General features: G+C 37.3%; 1 protein-coding gene across 1 annotated transcript in view; it reads right to left on the bottom strand.

Moving 5' to 3' along the window:
• The window catches only part of TNPO1 (transportin 1), a 74,181-nt gene extending 55,067 nt beyond the window's left edge, over positions 1-19,114 (bottom strand). Inside the window, exons 1-7 of the mRNA XM_027864165.1 lie at positions 18,964-19,114; positions 18,714-18,827; positions 15,569-15,644; positions 13,631-13,780; positions 5,672-5,778; positions 4,207-4,340; positions 2,059-2,140 (exon numbers count right to left, since the gene is read on the bottom strand). Coding sequence (XP_027719966.1) covers positions 2,059-2,140; positions 4,207-4,340; positions 5,672-5,778; positions 13,631-13,780; positions 15,569-15,644; positions 18,714-18,818 — 654 coding nt within the window. The 5' untranslated portion in view covers positions 18,819-18,827; positions 18,964-19,114. The remainder of the gene's footprint in view (positions 1-2,058; positions 2,141-4,206; positions 4,341-5,671; positions 5,779-13,630; positions 13,781-15,568; positions 15,645-18,713; positions 18,828-18,963) is intronic.
• Positions 19,115-24,170: the final 5,056 nt, after the last annotated feature.

Here is a 24,170-nt window from a genome sequence, read left to right as displayed (position 1 = left end):
AAAATGTTTAATATGAATGTATATGTAGAGATTACATCAGATTGCACGTCGTCTTGGGGAAGGGGAGAAAATTGAGAACTCAATCTTATGACAGTGAATGTTGAAAACTAAAAATTAATTAATTAATTTTAAAAAGGAAAGAAATCAGGTTGTAAAATTCAGAGTGATCTTAAGAGAGAATCAGATAGCAGAGGTCAGACACTGTAATAAGACTTCAACATAAAAAGCAGCTCAGATGGTGGAAATATGAAAACAAACAAACAAACAAAAAAACAACTCCCCCCAAATCCTTGCAAAACCCAGACAGTAGAACTGAAAAGATTTAGAAAAGTCAAGAGTTAGGCCAGGCCAACTGAAAAGCCAGTACAGTCTTTGTTACTCCAAGTAAACAAGGACAGTATTGGAGACTTCCTTCTAACTACTTAACAGCTAAGATTAAGCTGAAAGAGTTTAAGCTAAAGTGACACAGGAGGGAGGTGGAGAGAATGAAGCATATAAACACTTGGGATAATGATTAGGAACTGAGCTTTACCACAGTTAACATTCTATACACACTTTTCACTTACTGTGACATGGTACTGGAAAGTTTATATTTTAAAAGTCAGTTTAGCTAGTTTGGTTGCTTTAAATTATTTTCTTTATGATAGACCTTAGTTATCTAGAGTATACTTTACTGATTTTTTAAAAAAGTTTTTCCAAAGCAGAAGCTAAAACCCTCAAGGCCTGCTAAACCACCCCAAATAGATACTGCTATTTATTCCATGGTAGCCACCAAAAACGACAGGAGAATTATAAAGGAACTGAGGGTCACTAGGTGGCACGCTGGGATGGAGTGCCAGGCCTAGAGTCAGGAAGACTCATCTTCCTGAGTTCAAATTTGGCCTCATACACTTACTAGTTGTGTGACCCTAGAAAAGTCACTTAACCTGTTTGCCTCAGTTTCTTCATCTGTAAAGGTGGCTGAAGAAGGAAATGGAAACCCCCTCTAGTTACCTCTGCCCAGGAAACCCCAAATGGGGTCACAAAGAGTTAAGACACTGAACAACAGAAAAAATGAATACGATAGTTACAGCACCAGAATCCCTAAGAACTGCTCCAGCTATTTATCCCCATGTTCTCCTGCCCTGCTACTCAATATTTTAAAGAAAAACTGTTTTCCAGCTTTAACATTCTAATATTCAATGATCAGAACAACCAAAGTGATTATTCAGGACATTTCTGTGAATAACGAAAGCCAAAAAATTAGTCTTCTGTCTAATATCTATGGGATAAATCAAATAAATGGATTTAGTAGTACCAATACAGGATCCTTCAATGAAAGGTTGGAAACTTTACAATTAATTTCTCATGGAAATGCCTTTGCAAAAGGCACAAGTAGGACAGTGCACAGATCCCACACTGTAATTCCACTTCTCATCTTTATCTTATTTGTAGTACAATATTAAATTTACTTTACCAAATATTTCTCTAAATTTTATCAGAAAGTCACTTTTTCTTTAAATGTCATTTCTATAGTATTTCCTCCTCCCCACTGCCACCTGATGCATAACTAATTTTAAAATGCACATCAATGGAAAAATTGGATTCCTTGGACCAAATTATTATTCCTTCAATTTGGAGTCTACAGTTCTTATTAAAAAATAATCTATATGCAAGGAATTAGGGATAGACATGGGTAAAGAAAAGTATCAATTACAATTTCTATGAGCAACCTTAGGCACATATGTGAAGCAGAAAAAGATTTAATTAGCCATATTATGTATTTCTAAAAATACATGAGACTTCACTCACAATATTTTAAGATGAATGACCAAATTCTAATATAACATAGCTACAAGTTTCGCAAAATTATAAGAAAGAAGTTATACAATGCTAGTTTTTAAATTTTTAAAAAGAACCATGTTCTTCTTTGTATTTTTCCGATTTTAACTACGGTAAAGAAAGCATGAAAATATTTACAACTAAATAACCATTACATTTTTTGTGCAATTATAAAGAAGCAATGCTAAATCCATTCAGTATTACTATGCACACTTTAAAAACAAAAAAATAGCTTACCTCAATAAAAGAATCAATGTGTAACATCAGAGCTTGGGTTCTACTGATGATAAATTGATTGACACAAGCAACAGCATGAGACCTAGAAGTATAATGTAGAAGTTTAGAAACATACTTTCTGATAGTATCAGAAACAAAAATAATAATATTATAGCTCAATACTGCATTTTTAAAAGAAATTCTCGTATCTCATTAAATGACAACGTTTTAGCGTGTAAGCTCGAAGGTAGATAACCTACTCAACTTTTTGGATACATATTCTACTCTAAAGCTATCAAAGAGTTTGTGGTTTTAAAAAACATTAAGCAAAAATTGTAGCTCATTTTCTCAGTTTTTTTTTAAATGGCACAGAACACAAACTTAATTAGAAATCACTGACAAGCATAAAGTATCCTGATACTACTGACTGGAACACAGACATCTTTGAGCTGTAAAGGACCTTAGAAGCTGTCTAGTCAGTCCAATTCTTTTATTTTACAGATGAGGAAACTCAGTCCCAGAAAGTTTAAGTAATCTGCTCAAGGAGGCAGTGGCTAAGCTGGAACATTTCTTCCAATTCCTACTCATGTTCTTTCTATAAAGTTCTAATTGCAAAGTTTCTTTCTAAAAATTTCAAATAACATCAGAGTTGTCCAAAATACCCAAAAGACTATAAACAGCTAAAATGTCTTGAGTGTGGGAGAATAACTCCAAGCTCTAACTCTATTATCATGTTGTTTTTTTGGGAAGGCTCCACTTTTTTAAATGGTCCACTGATAATTTGTACCCTGTCCCCTCAAAAAAGCAGGAGGTGGGAGAAAAAGCATACTTATCATTAGCATTTATTAAAAGCAATTATGAAAGAAAGCTTAATATTTCTAAGTGCAATTAAAAACATAGGGATGGAGTAAAATCATAAAGTAAACAGCTAAAATGAATAGCTAATTCATGTTGTCACTGGCCCACATAAACATATCTATATTTACAACTGGAATAGTTTTAATATTGTGCATGCTTGTAGAATGCAGCAAGGACTGCTATTTATGTTAAGTGAATGGTTGATCTGTTTTCTCTTTCTAAAATACTTATCTATATGGCTAACCAACCTAGTCAATACTTGTAGTTAAAATCTTAAATCTCACTATTTTCTCTGTAATACTGTTGGAAAAGTACAGTAAACATTGTTTTCTTGCAATTTATTGGCTGTTTGATGTCATTTCTGACACTTCTGGCTGCCAGCAACGATGTTCCAAGATCTAAGAATACAGACTAAAGGATAATTAGTTTCTCCCATCTGCAAGGGGGTGGGAGGTAAAGAGATATTTACCATACAACAGTGAAATGCAGTGTGTGTGAGTGTGTGTGTATAAATTATATATATATGTGTATATGTATAAACAATTTCCCCCTATCATCTTCTTACAGTTTAGGAAGTGAGATAGCAAGGCTAGCAGAGCAATGAATTTAATAGCTAAATGTAACTTTCAATAATCATTTCTTTTACCATAATCCAATGTCTTTGTACTTAGCAGTTCAAAATACTATCATTAAGGGGCAGCTAGGTGGCGCAGTGGATAGAGTACCAGCTCTGGAGTCAGGAGGGCCTGAGTTCAAATGTGACCTCAGACACTTGACCCTTGACCCTTACTAGCTGTGTGACCCTGGGCAAGTCACTTAACCCCATTGCCTAGCCAAAAAATCAAGAGAGATGGATTAAACAGAGTACTGGGAGAGGGAGTAGAATACAAAAAAGATGGTAGAGGCTGAGAAACTAGTGAAATTTTTACGTTTTTTTTTCCTAGAAGACTCACAAAGCAATACTGGTTTGATGCCTCACTGTACATTGTTAAGAAGGCAGGAAAGATGGAGGTAGGGGTAGGAAGATAATCTGGAAATAGGAAAAAAATTTTATAAATCCTATGCTTTAAGAAAATAAAAGGGCAGGAAGTTTTAAAAAAAAAAATAGCTTTCCATTAACCTAGATTAAAATTTTGACACTTTTGGCACTGAAAGTGTGTTAAGTTTCCACTATCTGGAGAATTCATTTATGTGGAATAATTTACTCTCCCAGGAGATATGAACACTTAAGCAACAAAAAAAGTAGTAGTGATTAATTCTGATAAAGTGAAACAAATTTTCTTAAAACTTCAATACTATATTTAGATATACCTTATTTTGGGACTACTGTGCTTGAAGAACTGTAAAAATTTAGGAATCATGATGTTAAGTGGACGGTCTAAAACATCACTATCTAAAATTTCAGCAGAATCTTCACATATTTTCTGAAGGGCTCCAAATGCTCCCTGCAAAAGACACAAATTCAAATATTAAAATTAAAACTATTTTAGAATGAAATATATGTATGGTTAAAAATTATTATTTTGACACAATGTTTCTATCTTCAAGTGTAATCATCATATTTCCTTCTTTTATAACCTAAAAGGGAGGAGTCTGAAAGCATTTATGGATTTTTAAGTTTACCAAAATAAAAAAATTTTCACCTTCATGAAGAATAATCTACCTTTACAACTTTCATTTTTCACTAAGATTAGTAAAACACTGAGGGGAAAAAAAACTTCTCATTTCACAGAAATAATAGTAAGTATTTAACTAAACGTTAAAATTAAAAGGAACTTTCAGGTTGAATTAGATACAAATCAGCAGCCATTAAAGAATAATAATGTAGAATTTTTAACTTTCTACACACTATGTAAAATCGTATGTATTCCATAATTCACACATGACAATTCTAGTTCTAAGTGACATTTTTAAATCATCTATATGTATTTACACTTCCAAAAGGCTATCCTCTAATTCTTTTCCTTTATAAGGAATATAATTTTTTCTTTATATCTTTAGTATGCAGGTTCAACTTATTGCCAAATGTATTATTAAGTATTCAATAAAAGCACAGGAATTACTTTGAAACATAAGTAAATGTTTCTACTAAACGAGTCTGTTATATAAAAGAAACTTAACTTGGTTTAAAATCTCTTTCTGACATAATTTGGGAATGCTAAGTGAATTTGGTTCAGGAAATAAATGACTCCTGAGAAAAACGTTTTATCAAAATAGTAAGAAACAGATTTAAATATTTCTGCCCAGAATATTTGCTACATCTAAAATAAGGCAAAGTATATCCCCTAGGACACCCTATAGGAAGTTGAAGGAGGGTGGAAAGGTCACAGTGTTGAAGATGGTGTGTATGTGCATACACTTGTAGCTAAAAAAAAAAAAAAAAAATTTAATGGCTCTGTAAAACTTTCTGCTTTTCAGTCTAACCTAAGAAATTACATAAGTTAACATTAAAACTAAAATTAAATTTTGTTGTATTTTGTACAATTTTAGACAACAGATTATAAAAAGAAAAATGGATTCAGATCTCAAGTAGAATAAAATGCTTTTGGTACAAGTATATTTCAATTCTGTTTAACTAAAGAAAATATTCAAAAGAAATGGAAAATCAAAAAACTAACTTCAGGTTTTAAAGTGGAAGAAATATTTTTAAAACAAATTTCAAAAGCATACTAGTGAATAGTAAAGTTAAGTATAATTTTAAAGTATTATATTGACAGACCTAACAACTTGTTTGACAATGGAAAAAAAAATCTAAATGTGATGTAAGAATCCTTACTTCACACGTATTATAATCTTCAGAATCCAACAAGCTACAGAGCTTTGGCAAGAGTTCAGGCCAGTTCTGTAATTCCCCTTTGGAGGCAATGGTTGTAATCAGAATACCTTGGGAAGAAAAAACAAATTTCTCTTTAGAAAAAGAAAATTCTCAGAGACAGGATTAAGTTATAGTTCTTTTCCTTAACATACATGCACTTGCACACATGCTCTCTCACACACACACTCACTCACTCACTCTCTCTCTCACCTGTCCTATATACAAACGACAAACTAAAAATACCATTAATGCTTGGAAAGAGAAAATGATAGGAAAAATGAGTTTTTGATGAAGTATATTTACCCTTTAAATATTTTTACCATTACCATATCAAAAATATTTACCATTTAAATATTTTCATTCTGCCACTAATCAAGTTATTATTTGCAAGGTAAAAAGTCCAAAGAACTCTATGTGACACCTACAGTAACAGAACAAGCAGTATGAGGGCCTTCCCTCTAATTACCATAGCTCTCTTTTCTCTAAAAATACACTCCTACTTGCAGAGGAAAAGAAAAAAAACACGTGGCCATGCCTCCAATTATTAACAGGTTCCATTCAGGTAACATTTTATTGTTACAATCATTTTAAAGATTTCTCCTTTGATCCTCAAAAGTTTGCTGTAGTGTGGTGTCACATACATCATACTCTTTTCAGAAAAATTCCTAACAAGTTCAGAAAAGTTAAATGTCCTGACCCCAAACTGCACAGCTGCTGAAGTGGCAGTTTTACCCAAGGCTAAAGCAGACCCTTCAAGGCCTGCTCCTTCCACTGTGTCACTGCCTCTGTGGCTGGCAACTGAAGGACTGTTTCGGTGCTATTCAAAATATAAAACTTACAAAAGACCAAATGTCTTCATGGGACATATTTCATTAATAAGCTTAGCTTCTATCATTGCCTTGTTTGCTTTAACAATGAGGTGAAGATATACTCCTTGAAGTCCACTAATTCGACTTTATCAGAATTTAGAAAAACCCCACAAGCAGCTGCTATGCTCAACTAGAATAATATTTCAGTAACTTAGTAATAATGAAAATGGCCTTCTTGCCTCCCATGTCTTCAAAATATTTGGTTGGTCAGTTAAATAGTAAGCTCCAAGAGCAGTATTCTAGCGTTTCGATCAGAAGATTTGGGCTCAAGGTCTGCCTCCAATGCATACCGGCTGGGCAAGTCACTTTATTACTCAAGTGCCCCAGATAATTCTCTAAAAGCCTTAAGTTGCAAAGACAACCTCTATCTGCATTAGCAGGGTACCATTTCTTACCAGGAAGCTCTTTATATGGATGAAATTACATGTCCAGAATCTCCTCTGCCGCCCCCACCCCCCACAAAAAAGATGAAGAGTTAGCTTATCTCAAATTATTCAATGATAGGAAAGAGAATTTGAAAGCATAAGAGTGTGCCAGTGCAGTTCATTTTACTCTTTTTGCACACTCCTCTCCAAAATCTTTCAGTAAGTAACAAGCACAGTGTGCCCTAAATTGTGATTTATCTTACCAACGTTGACTATAGCACAACTTTAATTCTCATGTTGATACACAGTAATGCTGCATTTAACCATGGACAGTTGGGGAATGTCATTAATCTTTTTATCTCCCTCATTACCTAATACCATGCATCAAACAAATGTCTGCTGAACTGAAATGCAACTTGCCATAAAAACAACTGGATTAATAAGAACATTCAGGAATTCATAAAAAGCTGGTCTCTTTTATGCAAATATCTTTTATGTAAAAAGCAAGCAAACAAAACTAAATGGTTTTAATTTTTTTCTTTGCTGTTTAGTTGTTCACAATAGTGTCCATCTCTGTGACCCTATTTGGGGTTTATTTGGCAGATGAAAAAACTGAGGCAAACAGGATGAAGTGATTTACCCAGGGTCATAAAGTTAGTAAGTGTGAGTCTGGATTTGAACTCAGATCTTCCAGGCCCAGCGCTCTATCCACTGCACTACCTAGCTGTCCCTTTATTTTAATTTAGCAAATTTAAAAGAAAGTAAGTCATGTTTACTTCTACCATTGAAGTCAATGGGAAGCAAACCATGCCCCTAACCCTCTTCCTGCCCTACCCTGCCCCTCCAAAGTGATCTTCCATTCCTTGGATCTGTCATGACATTCTTTGGACTTACCAAATTACTAAGTCATATTCTAATTTGCATTGTAGTTATACTCCTTGCCACTTCCACAGAATAAAGGCTTATTGAGGACAGTTTTCCAACAAACTCAATAAATTAACCATAGCTATGTGGAGAACACTTCCAACCAATTTACTCTAAAGAGTAAACAAAATGCTTTAAGAAAGTATGTGCTATGGTTAACTATATTTTATGGTTGATCAGAAAACTTCAAATTTTAATCCTTATTGTTAAAAAAAAACTTTTAAAGTTATATTAATATATTCATGTTTTAATAAGTATATGCCAAACAATTTAAGGTTAATTTCTATTTTAGTATCAAAGTCATCAATTCAAACCAATCAACTATCGCTGCAGAAGCAGCATGGTATAGTAGTAAGAGGTATATATGAATTGGACTCTAGTCTCAGCCCTGACATTTTACTGTGTGGTCCTAGTCCAGTCACAAGCACTGTAAAATTAGGCTAATAGCTGTTACACTGCCTAACAGGGTTATCATTAAATATATAACCTAAGCAAAAATGATCTTTAACACCTAAGTGCTATATAAATAAAATGGTATTAGTGTTACTGCATGATAATGTAAATGTATCAAGTACTATGCATTTAGGATGGCAGTTTAAAACCTTTATTACATACCCTGAAAATGTTTTTTCATTAAATTCTATCAGGTGTTTGCTGCTGTTGTTAATGTTATGACTGGTCTTTTCCTCCTAAATGGAATTCTAAAAAGAAATTAATCAGGCTTCTCCTGCAGTTGCTATTATGACATTTGTGTGGCTGAATGCTCATGTCATGATCCACTCTTTTTCTGCAGCTAAAGATTATTTTTGGTATTAAATATTTATTATGTAGTAAGAAAACAAAGTGGTCACATGAACAGAGTTCTCAATTATTTTAACTCCATTGGCCCCCAAACAGGATGGGGTCAGAATATTTTATAAATTCATAAAACCATTACATAAGCTCCACCATAATTTTTTACTTTACTTTCTACTGATGGTCTGTTTATGTCAGTGATTCCTAATCTTTTATTTTTAAGTTGATAAAAACAAAACAAAAAGACCCTTCCACAAAAGGCAGCACAGTACAACAACAAGATTGCTAGAACCTAGAATGTGTGAAGACCTGGGTTCAGCTCCCGGATTCTGTCCGTGCTCAGACAGGTCCATAAATCTTTCCATCTTTCAAACAATGGAGCTGTACTATATTATGCATGAGATTCCTTCGAGCTCTAAATCTATGATCTAACAAATGGCACTTCTCATTGTGAAACTAAGTATTGCTTGGTTTCCTATTTCATGAACATTTAAGGACCCAAACATATAATGTCCCTCTCTGGGTTTTTCAAGCTCTTAACATGTATGACATGCTCTCTTTGTATGTCTACTATCTACATATAAGATTCTTCTAAAATAACAGCAGGATAAAATAACTTAATGAGCCTTCCAATGTGAGCTTGAAATAACAGCAGAGAGCACCAAGTTCTACTAGTCTTTAGTATTTTTGTCGAAGAAAAAGAGGAAGGAGAAAGAGGAGGCAGATGTATATATTAACCATAATATGCAATAAATATCATGTAAGAATTAACAATGACCTGAGATCCTGAAACTTCCTAACACACAAAGAGCACCCCACTGAAGAAAGATGTGAGACACACAGAGTAGTCGCTACATCAAATTTAAACATTAACCAAGGGACATCTATGTCAACTTGTATTTTTTTTTAAAATGTTCAACCTTTTTTTTAACCTTTTTTCTTTGAATTTTTTGGTACTTTTTTCACTTGTGGATTTGAGAAAACTAATCCTGAGTAAATAAATGTTATAAACTAAGTATTTTTTTCCTTTTCATTTTAGACATTTCTTTCAAATACCTATACAGAAAAATTATTTTAGAAAAGTCCCTGATATTAACTGCTTTCCAAAAAAATTTAAAAGACAAAAAGTAACATTAAAACCATAGAAAAAGATCCAACTTAACATAGGTATTTGAACATTAGTTTTCAAAAAAAGATAAATATGCAAAACTGTAGAGGTGGGGAGAGAGGGAGAGGGAGAGAGGGGGAGGGGGAGGGGGAGGGAGAGAGAGAGAGAGAGAGAGAGAGAAATCAGAGTGTCAAAGAAAAATAGAGATGGTCAAAGAAGAACAGTAAGTTTGGTTTAGCAAAAGAGCATCAGACTTGAAGTCTAAAGAACTGATTCTCAGGTTCAGGCTGCAGCATTTAATAGCTGTGTGACCACAGGGCAAGAAGCTAACTTAAAATCTCTGAGCTTCAATTTCTTGATGTGTAAAATGGGGAAACACACATTCTACATAGACTGAATAGTCCAATGGATTTCAAACAACATACACAAAATGCCTCGTAATCACAAAGCACTAAATAAATTAAACAATTACCATTACTGGGGAAAAGGGGGAGGGGAGAGAGTATCTTTATCTTTACTCTAAAGAGTAAACAAAATGCTTTAAGAAAGTATGTGCTATGGTTAACTATTTTATGGTTGATCAGAAAACTTCAAATTTTAATCCTTATTGTTAAAAAAAACCTTTAAAAATTATATAAATATATTCGTTGCTTTATCTTCATGAGTTTCTTTTCTTACTAGGAAAAACAGCAATAGTAGGAAAGAACATAAGGACGAGTCTATAAGGAAGAAGAGCTGTTTTACTATGGAGAAAGGGCTTTGTAAACCCCAGGAATGGAAGGAGGAAACAGCCTCTGGTTTACCCAAGAAAAGTCACTCCTTCTACAACGTAAATCAGCACCTTGTATGCAATCTAATTTTAGATAAGCCAAGAGCTCTGAGAAGTCAGGTAACCTGCTTAAGGCCCCAAAGTCCGCACATGGGAGGCTAAACTTGAAACCAGGCTCTTCTGACGCCAAGACTCTCTATCCATTGGGCCACACTTGCTTCTCCTGAAATGTGAATGTTTTGTGTAAGTTCTAATATGAGGTATTATTGAGGACTGTCTCTGGAATAGTGGATAAAGTGCTAGAAATCCCAGGTTCAGAGCCTGCTTCACACTCATAACTAACTACGTGACACTGAGCAAGTTATTCAACCTTTCTGAGACTGTTTTCTCACTCTGTAAAATGGAGATAATAGTAGCACCTACTTCACAGGGTAGTTTTGAGTGTCAAGCAAGAAAATATGTTTGCAAAGGTTTTTCACGCTCTTTAAACCCTAAAACATAATACAAATAAATGTAGACTTATCACTGGCCTTCTTGCAGTGATAAATAATCTAGAATTGTTGCGTTTGACCCTGTGGACCATAGCAAGCCAATACTGTCCATGGGGTTTTTTCTTGGCAAGGATACTGGACAGGTTTGCCATTTCTTTCTCCAGTGGATTAACACAGAGATTAAGTGGTCAGCTAGTAAGTGTCTGAGGCCAATTATCAAATCTTGTTGACTCTACTTTCACAAAATCTCTAATACATCCCTTGCTTGCCTCCTAATGGAACTTCCTGTTTTCAGTCTACATCTTCCTTATACTTTCCTCCAAACAGGTGCCAAGTTGATATGCCTAAAGCCCAGGGCTGACCTAAGTTACATTCAACTTAAGAAGCTCCAGTGACTCCCTCTTTTTTCTAGAATAAGACATGAACTTGCCATGAATAAGGCATGATTTGTTGGAAAAAATCTTTCACAATCTGGGTCCAATCTATGTTTCCGGACTGAATCCATTTTTGTGCACTTTACATTGCAGACAAACTAGTTGATTTGCTGTTCCCTGCACAGAACATTCCATCTCCAGGCTGTCTCCTCATGCCTGGACACAGCTTCCTCTTCACCTTGGCGTCACAGCCTCCTTCAAAGTTTAGCTAATGTCACCTTCTATAAGAGGCCCCGGGGCTAGTCCTCCCCTCCCAAATATCTTTGTGTACATATTTTCTATGTAATTATCTGTAAGCTTATCAGTATATAAATCTCCCAATAGAACATAAGCTCCTTTAGAACAGGGACTTTTTGTCTTTTCACTCCCAATGCCTAACGAAGTGCTTGGCCTGTAGACTGGAACTGTCATTTCACTTGGTCTAGTGAACTCTCAGTAAAGAAATTGCCTTTACCAATGCTGGCCTGTAACTTAAGAGAACTGACCAGGATAATGAGAAGTTAAATCACTTCCCCAAGGTCACAAAGCCAGTATGTGTCAGAAGCAGGACTTGAACCAGGTTTTTCTGATTCAAATCCAGCTGTCTAACTTATCACTAAGGAGATAAATCACCTGCTTTGCAAATGATAAATCTTGCCTGGCACATCAAACATCTAGCAAATGTTTACTGAATAAAATGATGAAAAATTAACATTATTAACAAAATTAACAATACATTGTGGACACTGTACAAAAAGGTCCATTAAAAGATTTAGCAGGTAAACATATTTCTAAATCTACCCTCAATGAGTTGCAGAAAAATTAATCTCTATACCTATAATAAGTATGTTCTGCCATGACTGATGGTGTCCAAGTTTAGAGACTTACATTTTCTAAAACTCTGGAGTAATTGTACAAACACAGCTTGTTTTACTCGAGATGATCTTTTGAAAAGTTGTAGAAAGTGAAGAGTTTTGCTTTATTTTTGTGGATTGAGTTCAGTAAGTCCTTTTTGGAACTTGAACCTGTGTTATATGGCCAGAATGCTAACATTTATTTAGTTTTCCTAAAATATGACAGTGAAAATCAAAATGATTTTCACATTGTCTTTCCCCAATACCCAGTCTATAGTACAAAATAATCCAGGTCAAAAGCAGGAGTCCTGACCCAATCATGTGAAAACCTCCGCCTGATTCCTTAGAAGTGACTTGGAAATAAAAGATTCTCAAATAGTTCTAACTCATAATATTAAGATTCTCTCCTCTTTAGTGACAAGTTAGTGTGCAATCCAAACAAATACATGAGGAAACACTTCTGTTAAAAAAAAAAGTTTGGGGTAGTTAGGTGGCGCAGTGGATAGAGCACCCGCCCTAGAGTCAGGAGGCCCTGAGTTCAAATCTGACCCCAGACACTGGATACTTACTAGCTGTGTGACTCTGGGCAAGTCACTTAAACGTAAAATTAGTTTAAGTCTATTTAGATTATATCCAAAATTGCAAATGGCTACACTATTAGAATAGTGTTATGTGGACAATTTATTCCATTTAAATGGCCAATAAGGAATAAAAATCACATATTCCCTTATGATTTAGTTCCAAAGTTAACACTTTAAAGTAAAACTTCTGTGTGATCATTTTAAGCACTTGAACGATGAAATAATCCACATCCTCAAAATGTACTACATCTTTCCTTGTAACAACAGAAATTCAATATTCACTGACAAATAATAGTACCATACCTCCCCACCCCCAAAATGTTTGATACTAAATTTTCTTAAAAGGTCATTTGGAATCAAGGATACCTAAAAGTGTTCAAAATGAAAAGGCATCCAATCCAAATCTTTCCCCAATCTCCTCTTTCATCTTTTCAACCCTATCAAAAGCCCACCCCCCACCCCAGGGCAACTCACTCCCTATTTTAAATAACCACCTTCTCGAGGCACTGCTCCCTAGGAAAATGACATCACCATTAATGGAGCTTCAAGAGCCAAACACAAATGTTAAGATTACCTAGCTTTCTTGATGGATTATGGATTGATTAACAGTAACATTAGTGAATTGGTTGGAAACAATGTAACAGAAAAAATTTTCCTACCATAAATCTGTCTTAAAAAATGGACAGTAACAACAATCTCAAAAAGCGAACAAGGCAGAAGGCAGATAAATAAATTGTATATTGTAACTTACCCACAGTGGCTCTGATTAAAGGGGAGGAGTCACCAATATTATTCAGACATTCACTCTTAATAAAATCTGTTACTCCATTTGGAAAGTTGTGAAAGTGTGCTTTCACATTATTCTTCAGAATGAGACCACTCAAAGACCTTGTGGGTTCATCTGCAATAAAAGTCAACACTGCTTTGAACTTTTAAGTAGTTTACACATCAAAAAACATTACAAGAATTTTAATCTTTTGAGTTGATTTAAGGAGAAAAAAAAGAATCACAGCACATTATTAGTCTTGCATTATGACCGAGACTAGGAAAAAACACTTTCATAGTCTCAAGAGCTAGTTCCAACATTTAGGCTGATGAGGAAAGAAACAAATCTTGCTGATAAAGTTAGTACGTTTGTATAATAACCATTCCATGAACAGTCACCATCATGATTTTAATGACAATTTGCTTTTAAACCCCCCCCCACTAAAATATATCCAAACTGACCAATCTTGCTCACTATGGAACACATGATTAAACACTTTCTTCCTTAGGAAAAAAGTGAGGGACAATATATACAGAATGTTGGATAAACTGTCAAATTAGCTGCAGTATAAAATGGTTAACTCTTTTTTATTACAAGAGGAGACTGGTTCATGGTAGGGAGGGTTTGATGACACACAAAAGAGCTAGGAAATGGTGTTTTTAAAAGCATCAATATTAAAAAAAATACTTAATTCTTAATTATGAACTCTTAATTATATCATATCTATTTATATAACTAAATACTTACGTGTCTAGAATTGCAAATGAAAAGATTTTCTTTATAAAATGCCCATTACATTGACATTTAGCAAACTATAAGCTCACCCTCAGCAAAATAAGAGTTAAATAGGTAAAATAAAATACATATCCACTTCAAGTTTGCAAAACAACCTTTTATGTTTATAAAAGTCAGAACCTTAGACTGAAAACTAAAGCAGATTTTTAAAGTAGTTACACCAGGTGGCCAGAATTTTTATTGATAATTTGTCTTTGGCTCTATCACGTGAAAGATTCATATTCCAAAACATTAGAATTATATCTTCTCTGTTGTTTAGGTCACCTATGACTATCATTCATACACCAACACTATGAACAGCAATAAGGTCTCTCGAAATTAAATACCACATGAAACAAATGCTTCACATACCCTAGTAAGGTAATAGGAAGTAAAATTTCTAGGTTCATTTGAGTCCAGTCCTAAACCCCTGATTCAACTTAGGACTCAAATGATCCTTTAAAACGTAAGATGGATAGAGAGAGGTAAACAGCTATCAAGCTATTCCTGAATTCCTCTTTTGGGATATTCATTCCCCCATGAGAAATAGCGTCTATCAATGAAATTCCTCAAGGAAATTATTTAAGGCCATCTTAATCCCAACTACAACACACACATTTGATGGACAAACACTTTCTCATCCTCTGTCCCCTATGACTTTCTACAGCAACCATGAAACCAATCTTCCAAGTTTCTAAGAGCAAAATATTTAACTTCTTTAGGTGACAACTCATTTTCCAAGACTTTCAGGGTACCTTTTAGCAGTTTCAGCACTCTTACTTTTAATGAAATTTGTCTGTATTTTTGTGAAAGCTAGGAGATAAAATTTCACAAGCCTGCCTAATTATATACAAAAAATTATGAACAGGTTAATGGGAAAATGTCTTCAACTAATATTTAAAACGGAATGGAATTGGCAATACGTTTCTCATATGTATAAATCTGAATTTATTATACAAAACTCCCAAATAAGGAAACTTTTACGAAACATTAACAGAGAACATCCTGGAAAGCTTAAGGTAAAAGGAAGCCTTCTCAAACTTTCCCATCTTTTCGTATGTTTGTAAAGGAAAAAAAAAAAAAAGCATTATCTACCTTCCAAATTACAATCCATAATCTTAAAAAAACCTTTTAATTATTTCCACTTACCTTCAGATTTTAATTTTGTAAGAACAAAAATCAGGTAGTTGTTAAAATCAGGATACTGGTTGAGTTGTTCCAGTTTCTATAACAAATGTAGTTAAGAAAACTTTTCAAGATAATCTGAGAGAGAGTAATTTTTATACAAAAAAAATCAAACACTCAATGTTTTCAGCTTCTTGTTTTCATCAGGATTAAGATTTCTTTATTAAATCTGACACTACTGCTTACAGTTGATTCAACTGTTTAGACTATTAATAAGAAGCTTAAGAAAAAGGTACCAAAATAACTTAGAACTCAAGATCATGAAATCGGTGTAAAGTGTTTTTAAATGTCTTAATTTATCCATAAATCTTTAATAGTCTTGCATATAACTTGGTTCTTAATCATTCAATCCTGTTTGATAATCAATTTTCTCCTCTCTATAGTCAAATTTGTCCTTCCCAAAGCAGAAATATTCACAATTCATGGTATCTTATCAATGATAATTTAACCACAACAGTTCTACAAGTGTCCCTACCCCCTAAGATTTATCATATTGATTCATATTTGCAGGTATTTCACTGATAACTGTGGGTAACAGTGACATAATGTTCCACCAAATTTTCCTTGCTCCCTGATTCTCAAACTGCTCATTTACATCCAAACTGAATTTCACCGAAAAGTGCCACTACAAAAAGTATCAGCCAGAATATGTACAAAATGATGTGGACGCTTTACTAATTTCTGCTTAAATCTGACACAAACTACAGTTACGAATATTTGTTGCTTATTAAATGAAGCCCTCTCAGTGCTAAATGGATCACATAAAATTTAACAAGCGTAAAACAGTATTTGAGAAGAGGACACAACGAACAAATCTGAAAATGTGCAAAATCTTCCTTTTCCCAACAGACAGAAAGGCAAAATGTGGATTCTAGAACCTTTAACAACTGACAGATTCATTTCAGAGAATTCAGCAATGGTTTAACAGAATAAAAGTAAACTTGAACACCTCAAGTTGAACTCCCTAATTTTTATTTGCCATATATATAACATTTCATTGATAAGCACATTTTCTTACAATGTAATGAATAATTCCATAATACTAAAATTTCTCTTAATTCCACTACGTTATTTTTAAATAATTAAAAGCCAAATGGTATCACTCTTTCCCAAGGAGCACAAGCAGAGGACAGAGCAATAAGCCATTACTTTGAAATAAAGAAATTCTCACCTCTAGTTAATGACCTGAATTCATTTTTTGTTGTAGAAGAGACAAATTATACAAAATTTATACACCGAGATAACCTGAATAAAGTTTTCACAAGTTTCAAGCATTTTGACCTTCCTAATAAGCAATCCAATTTTTTAAACCTTATGAAATACTATTTGATCAAACAGAAAGCAAAAATCCTAACCTTGTTTTCCTCATTTGGAGGTTTCACGTTAGGTAATTGATTTTTACCATACGACAAGACTGCGTTATACCATACTACATGATATTTTTATGATTCACTGACATAGACAATCCAGGTAGTAATTTGAAAACTTCACTAGCAATCTATAATCCTTTTCCTTTTCAAGATCCCAAGAGGCTGTTAGCTATGACATCATAAGAGGGTGTTATGCCACAGTCATGGAACTCAGCAGAACTGAAAACTCAAAACTGGCTGTGGGATCAAATAAATACTCCTCTTGCTATTTGCAGCTTTCTAAAAGAATTACCTTTAAGATGTTGCAATTAAAAAAAAATCTTTAAATGAACACTTTTGAATAAATCCTATCAATTTCACTAAGAAACATGTAAAACATATTTGCCCACAGTTTAGTTAACTTAATAAGCTCCAGCCAGAAAATATCATCTGGCTATATACGCTTCCCACACATCAAGGAATAAAATTTGACTGCAACTTCCCTCATTTATGTCATTCTATTAAATATCAACTAATTATATGCACTTCCCACCTATCAAGGAATAAAAGTTGACGTAACTTCCCTCATTTATGTCGTTTCTATTAAAGCGTTATAAATTTAAAGACTCCAAAAGACTATATTTGAAAGCATCGCACGAGAATAAATTTTAAAAGCAACTCCACGCTGTCTGTGTAGAAAAATCTTTTATCTATTTCATTATGTGTTTGGGATTGTACTTCTGCAAAAGGTCAAGCGAAGCAGAGATTTAAAAAAACAAAACAACAACAACCCCCCGCCCCCCAGTGCTTTGGGCCAGAATCCGTAATGGGAAAGTTGTATCTTGACTCTCGGATGATCTCTTGGGGGGATGTGCGTTTGGGGGGGAACGTGTAAAGAGGAAGGAGTGCTCCTTTCCCCCCATTTGGGACATGGCTGAACCACACGTTTAAAAGGGTTTGCTTCCTCTTTCTCCCCCGAGCTTTCCCCAGCCCCCCTGAAACCCGAGCGCTCCCCGCCCCCCCTGCCCCGGGGTCGCCAGTCCAGCGGGAGCCAAGGCTTTAAAAAGAAAACCCCAGCTCGGATCCAGGCGGCAACAGGTGCTGCGCCGCCCGCCACGGGGCGGGGTGAGGCCCGGCCGAGTCCCCCCTCCCGTGCCCAGACCCGGCGGGCCGGAGCAGAAGCGAGCCCCCGGACCGAACAGAGCCCCACGCGAGGCTGCTCCAGCAGCTCCATGGCGGGCGGGAGGCGGCCTCGCGCCTCCCTCCTCTTCGGGCCCCCGCCCCCACCCCGGCCCCGGCCCGGCCCGGGCCGCCGAGGCGAGGCTCATTGTGTAGGCCCCGGCCGCCAGCGGGGAGGCCGCCCGGGCCCCCGCCGGGGCTCCAGCCCTCCCGCGGTCCGCCCGGCCCCGAGCACATGAAGCCCCGAGGCCGCCGCCCGCCCCGGCCGGAAGCCGGCGCCCCTCCGCGAGCCCGAGAGCTCGTGGCACGCCTCTCCCCGCGCGCCAAGCCCGGGACCGGGAATGGGGCGGGGGCAGAAGGCCGAAGCGGGAGGAAGGCGCCCGCTCGCCGCTCCCTCCGCCACCCGCCCAGGGGCCCGGGCCTCCAGAGGGGCGATGCGGCGCGAGCTCCAGGCCAGCCCCGCCGCGGCCGACGCATGGGGCGGGGTGGGGGAAGGGGAGCGGAGCCGGAGCCGAGCGGGCCGGGAAGCGCGGGGGACTCCGCGGCGGGAACGGCGGCGGCGAGGCCCGCGGAAAGGATACTTGTTGCACGGTTCTCTGGGTGGAGGTGTCCGGGGACTGGGACTCTTTGAGCAGCTGCAGGATTTGCTGAAGCCCTTGCTCGTCGGGTTTCCACTCATACTCCATCTTGGTTCGCTGCAAATAAAGCCAGACACAGGAAGAGACGGAGCCAATGTTAACTCTCCGTGCACAGGCCCCAGAGCCGCCCGCCCCGGGGCAGCCCCCCCCCCAAGCCCGCCGCCCCGCAGCACCACCCCCCCCCGGGACCTGCCTGGGCTGCAGGGTTTGGAGCCTTTGGACCGGGAGAGCGAGCCTAACAGTTGCCAGCAGCAGGGCCGCCAAGGTCTGCTGCTGCTGCTCCTGCTGCTGCTGCTTCTGCTGCTGCTGTTGCTGTGTGCACGGAGCCGACCAGACTGAGTCACGGCGAATTTGCAATCTGGCCCTAAGATCCGCTCCGAGGATCCCCCTGGGTCCTAATGCCACCCTGCTTCCTCGGCCGAACCCCGCAGCTCGTCCCGGGTGCAGAGCACAGCCTCTTTCCGCTAGCAATTTAACCCTAAGGGAAACTAACCGATTTAAAAAACAAACAAAAACAAAAACAAAAACAGAGAACTGAATTTAAAAGTCAACTCCAAAAACGATTTAAGAAAAAAAGCGTCTCTTCTGATGGCTCAGTGTTTTGCCTAGTAGCCACTTGGTCAAAACACTGAAATAGTGGACACTTGAACTCAATAGCCAAAAAAAGAAATCCTCTAACGGGGAGCAAGCAGTAATTTGTGAAGCTCTAGGGACACACACACACACACACACACACATCTACAACATTATGAACTGTATACATTGAACATTAGGGTTTTTTTTCAATTTTTCTAAAAAAGATAAATAATTTTCTACATTAACAAAATTGCAACACACCTGCATCAACCTTATGGGGAATTTCATGAAATGTCACTGAAAATTTATGTTGCTCCTGTTTCACTCTTCGAATTTTGAACTGGTCATAATGATGCACTTGGGCTTCTGAGCATGAACGCTAAGCACCAATAATAATTTACATTTAGATGGCACTTTATTGAAGTTTTTCGAGCGATTTTCACACGAACATTTTTGGGGCGTGTTCTTACAAAACAATGAGGAAGACGCGTCTGGTTTTGTGGGGGATTTTTTAAGCTTTTGATGAATGAGGCAACTGAGGCTGGGAAAAAGTTAAGCGACTTGCCTAAGGCCACAAAACTAATTAGTGACAAGATTAGTTCTAAATTTATCACTTTGGGTTTCCTATCTATAGCAATCAGCAATCTCCCTTCGATACAATGACTTGGATTAGTGTAGTAGCAAATGGGTGTCATTAAACTAAACACTCAAATATGAGCCAAAATTATTGATGTAAACATGCATTATGTTGATAACTATAATTTAAAATCAAATTTTGAGTCTAGGTCCACCGAGTTTGGCCCCAAAGAAGAGATGTAAGAGGAGACCACTTCCTTTCTATTGGTGGGAGCTCACTAATGTGCAACATTTCGTATGATGCTAGATTTTTTTGTTGTTGATTATGTTTGCTGACTTTTTTATTCCTCTTTTTTAAAACTTATTTGTTTTAAGGGAGAGATTTCTGGGAAAGAAAGGGCAAAGGGGATAAGGATACAGGGTAAAAAGTAGGTGATGTAAAAACAAGCTGAGGAATATTTGGCTCCCTCTGATTTTAGAACCCTAATGCCTCTTGAGCTAGGGAGGGACACGGTCAGACCAGTCAGTCCTTTCTGAAAATTATTTTTGGTAGCTATGTGAAGGATAGATTGAATAAGGGAAAAGACTGGAACCAGGGAGACCAATTAGGAAGATACTGCTGTAGTCCAGGCAAGTTTGGTGATGAAATAGCAATAAGAAAATCTATTTTTAAAAAAGAGAAATCAAATTAGAAAAGGTCCAGAATTTGGTTGGCATAGATCATAGCAAATCCATGGAGTCTGGGCACTTTGTGTGACCTTACTTTGCTCATCTATAAAAATGAAGATGGTTGGACCTTCTCCCCACTCACCAAAGTCGTAGTTAGGATATACTTGTTATCTCAATGGTATAGGGAACACCAGAACAAAGAAATCCTTCTACCAAGGTTGGTTGGCACCTTCTCTGCAAATTGAAGTCTCAGAGAATCACCTTGAGCACTGAGAGTCACACAACCAGTATGTGACTGAGATAAGCCTTGGACCAGGGTCCTGTGGTTCCACTGCCAGTTCTATAGCCATTGGGCCAGGTTGGCATGCTTAAAGTAATAGTTCTATTTTCTAAAGTGTTATGACTTAAAGACAAAGTTCTTCCTCTGTTGGGGGTTTAAAAAAAATCAACCACAACAAACTTTAATTTGACTATACTGCTCTCTCTGGCTGTCATCCTTTTTTCTTTACTTTTTTTTTCTTGCCAAAAGGCAACCCTCACTTCTACTGATTCACCCACCTTCTTCATTAACTCTTTTTGTTACCTAACTATATGGCCTTTGCCCTTATTAGTCTAGTGAAACTGGTCTTTCTAAGGTTATCAATAACTTCCTTATCACCAAACTCAGTGGCTATTTCTTTGTCATAATTTCACATTGCATTTCACTCTTGACTAGGGGGCCATCTTGAAATTCTGTCATCCATGGACCTCTGTGATGCTATATTGTTTCTCCTTCCACTTCTCTGGCTGGTTTCTCTTCCTCCATTCCCCCCCCCCCCCCCCAATAAATGTGGTCATTTGACAAAGTTCATTCCTTTCCCCTCTTTTTCTATATTTCCTTCCTTGAAGATCACAAATATTTATGGCTTCAAATATCCTCTTCCCGAAGACGACCACACCAAATCCATCATCTCTAGTCCTGACCTTTTCTCCTGAGCACTAGAATGAAGCTTAGAAATCCCAACTACCATTCTATGGCCTCCTGGCTCCTCATGCCTATAACCAGATATTTCTCCCCAAACTCTGTGCAATCCTCATTGTGCTAATTGTATTGTCATTCTTCCTGTCACGCATACTTGATACCTCTAAGAAATTTCTGACTCCTTCTCCCTTGACCTGTAATATCCAATTAATCACTAAGTTCTATTTTCCTTTCAAAATATCTCTTGAATTTATTCTTTTTATATTGCCTCTACTACAACTATAGTTCAGATCCTTATCATCATCACACCTAGAAAAGTATTTCTCCTTTTCTCTATCCCCTTTCACCCTTTCTCTCCCTCTTTCTACCCCATTCCTTCCTTTTCTCTCTCCCCCTTCCTCCTTTTTCTCTCTCCTCCCTCCCTCTTTCCCCTTCCTCTTTTTTCTCTCTCCTCCTCTCTCCCTCTTCTTCCTTTCCCACTTCTCTCTATCCTTCTCTCTCCCCCTTCCCTCCCTCTCTCCATCCTTCTCTCTCTCTTTCCCTCTCCTCCTTTTCCCTCTCTGTCTCTCCCCCCTTTCCCTCTCTCTCCCTCTTTCTGTCTATTTATGCTCTGTGTGTTTGTGTGTGTGTGTGTTATAGACAAGGACAAATACAGACAGGAGAGGGAGAGAGACGGAGACAGACTCCCTCCCAATTCCTCTCACTAACAGCCCTTAATCTTCATACAACAGTGCTTTGACCATTTTATTCCCCTGTGCTCTCACTTTTCATGGCTTCAGAGGCTTCCATTCTTTACTGCCAAGGCTCCATGCTTTGGGTGGGACATAAGCTGGAGACTGTTAAGAGAAGAGCAACTAAGATGACGAAGAGTCTGGAGCTCATGCCACATGAGAACTGGTTAAAGGAACTGAGGTTTAGACAGAATAGATTAGCAGTTGTCTTCTAGCCTCTAAAGGGCCATCATATGGAAAAGATATCACACTTGTTCTGCTTGGCCCCTGAAGGCAGAACTACAAGCAATGAGTAGAGATGTGAAGAAAAGCTTTTTAACAATGAGATCCATCTAAAAAAGGGATGGCCTTACTCTGGTGGTGGTGCTGGATTCTTTGTCAGACACTAGGTGGACTAGATGCTCAAGATCCATTCCAACTTAAATCCTGTAACTATCATTACATAAAATAGAAAATTACTCCCTGTTTCAATAGACAGACATGTCTGTATTAAGTTAATCTGTTTAATACCACATTCTCCATTTCTTTAAATTTAGAACATTATTACTAATCAAAAGGTTTGTTGGGTTATTTTTACATGTGAAAAAATCAAACCAAAACCTCTTTCCTCTGATAAGTGATGACGAGTTCAAATCATACCTAAAATCCAGGTGCAATGGTTATTGGGCAAGCCGGAAAGACTGTCACTCAACTGTGACAATCATTGGTAGAGTAATCCTTTGAAGGAATAGTTTGTCTTACTGGCTAGAAAAAGACTGTCATAAATAATAATAATAATAAAAAGGAAGTACTAGGTATAACAATAAGAATATCTGGCCTTTGAAAAGTTTAGTCTTGAGCTTCCGGAAACACAGAAACTTAAATTTCTACAATCAATTTCAAATGGACTGAACGTGTGCCATATTTTGCTCTGGTGGGGAACAGCACATTATATGTTGATTTTTCCTTTAAAATCCTTCTTGAATTAATCCTTTCCATTCCTGTCTGTCCCAACTATAGTTAAGGTCCTTATCACCATTCAAAATATGAATCCCCTGGTACCTAATCTAGTGTTTAGTGACTGACTGACTAGCCCCTCTAAAGTTAGAAAAGTTGGTCAATAGTCAGCCAATAAATTTTTATTAAGCCCTCACTATGTGTCAGGTATTATGCTATATACTGAGGATACTAAGAAAGGTAAAAGACAGTCCCTGATCTCAAGGAGCTCATAGTCTATCAACATGCAAACAACTTTGTACAAACAAACTTTGAACATGATAAACTGGAGATAATCAACAGAGAGAAAACTTTAGCATTAGGGGAACTGGGAAAGGCTTCCTGTAGAAGGTGGGAAAATTTAGCTGGGTCTTGAAGGAAGTCAGAAAATCCATGAGGCAGAGATGAGGAAGGAGAGCAGTCCAGGCAGGGGGTACAATCAGTGAAAAAGCTCATGTCCAGATATGGAGATTCTTGTTGGGAGGAACAATGGATTGAAGTGTACTTGGGAAGGGTAAGGGGGTAAAGATGTAAGATTGCAAAGGTTGGGGTGGGAGTAAAGGGGGGAATACCAGAAGACTTTATAATTGATCCTGGAGGTGACAGAAAGCCACTGGAATCTACTGAGTTGGGGAGGGCAGGTAAGATGTTTTTTTTCTTTCTTTCTTTTTTTTCCCTCTTCCCCTTTCCCTATCTTCGTTTCCATTTCCTGCTTTCTTTAAATCTCCTTCCTTCATCCTTCCTTCCTCTTTCTCTCTTTGTCTCCCCTTTCTCACCTTTTCTTCCTTCCTTCCTTTCCATCATAGTAAAACGTATCAAAGTTTACAAGCTGCTAACATACCTTTTAAAAGCATAGGGTCTTAATGCCATTATACCATGATGTGATATCAGAGTAGGAGTTTAGTGGAAGTA

This window comes from Vombatus ursinus, unplaced genomic scaffold, assembly GCF_900497805.2.
Source record: "Vombatus ursinus unplaced genomic scaffold, bare-nosed wombat genome assembly UNPS02014774.1, whole genome shotgun sequence".
NCBI classification, from domain to species: domain Eukaryota; kingdom Metazoa; phylum Chordata; class Mammalia; order Diprotodontia; family Vombatidae; genus Vombatus; species Vombatus ursinus.
This window is presented reverse-complemented; position numbering and strand designations above follow the sequence as displayed.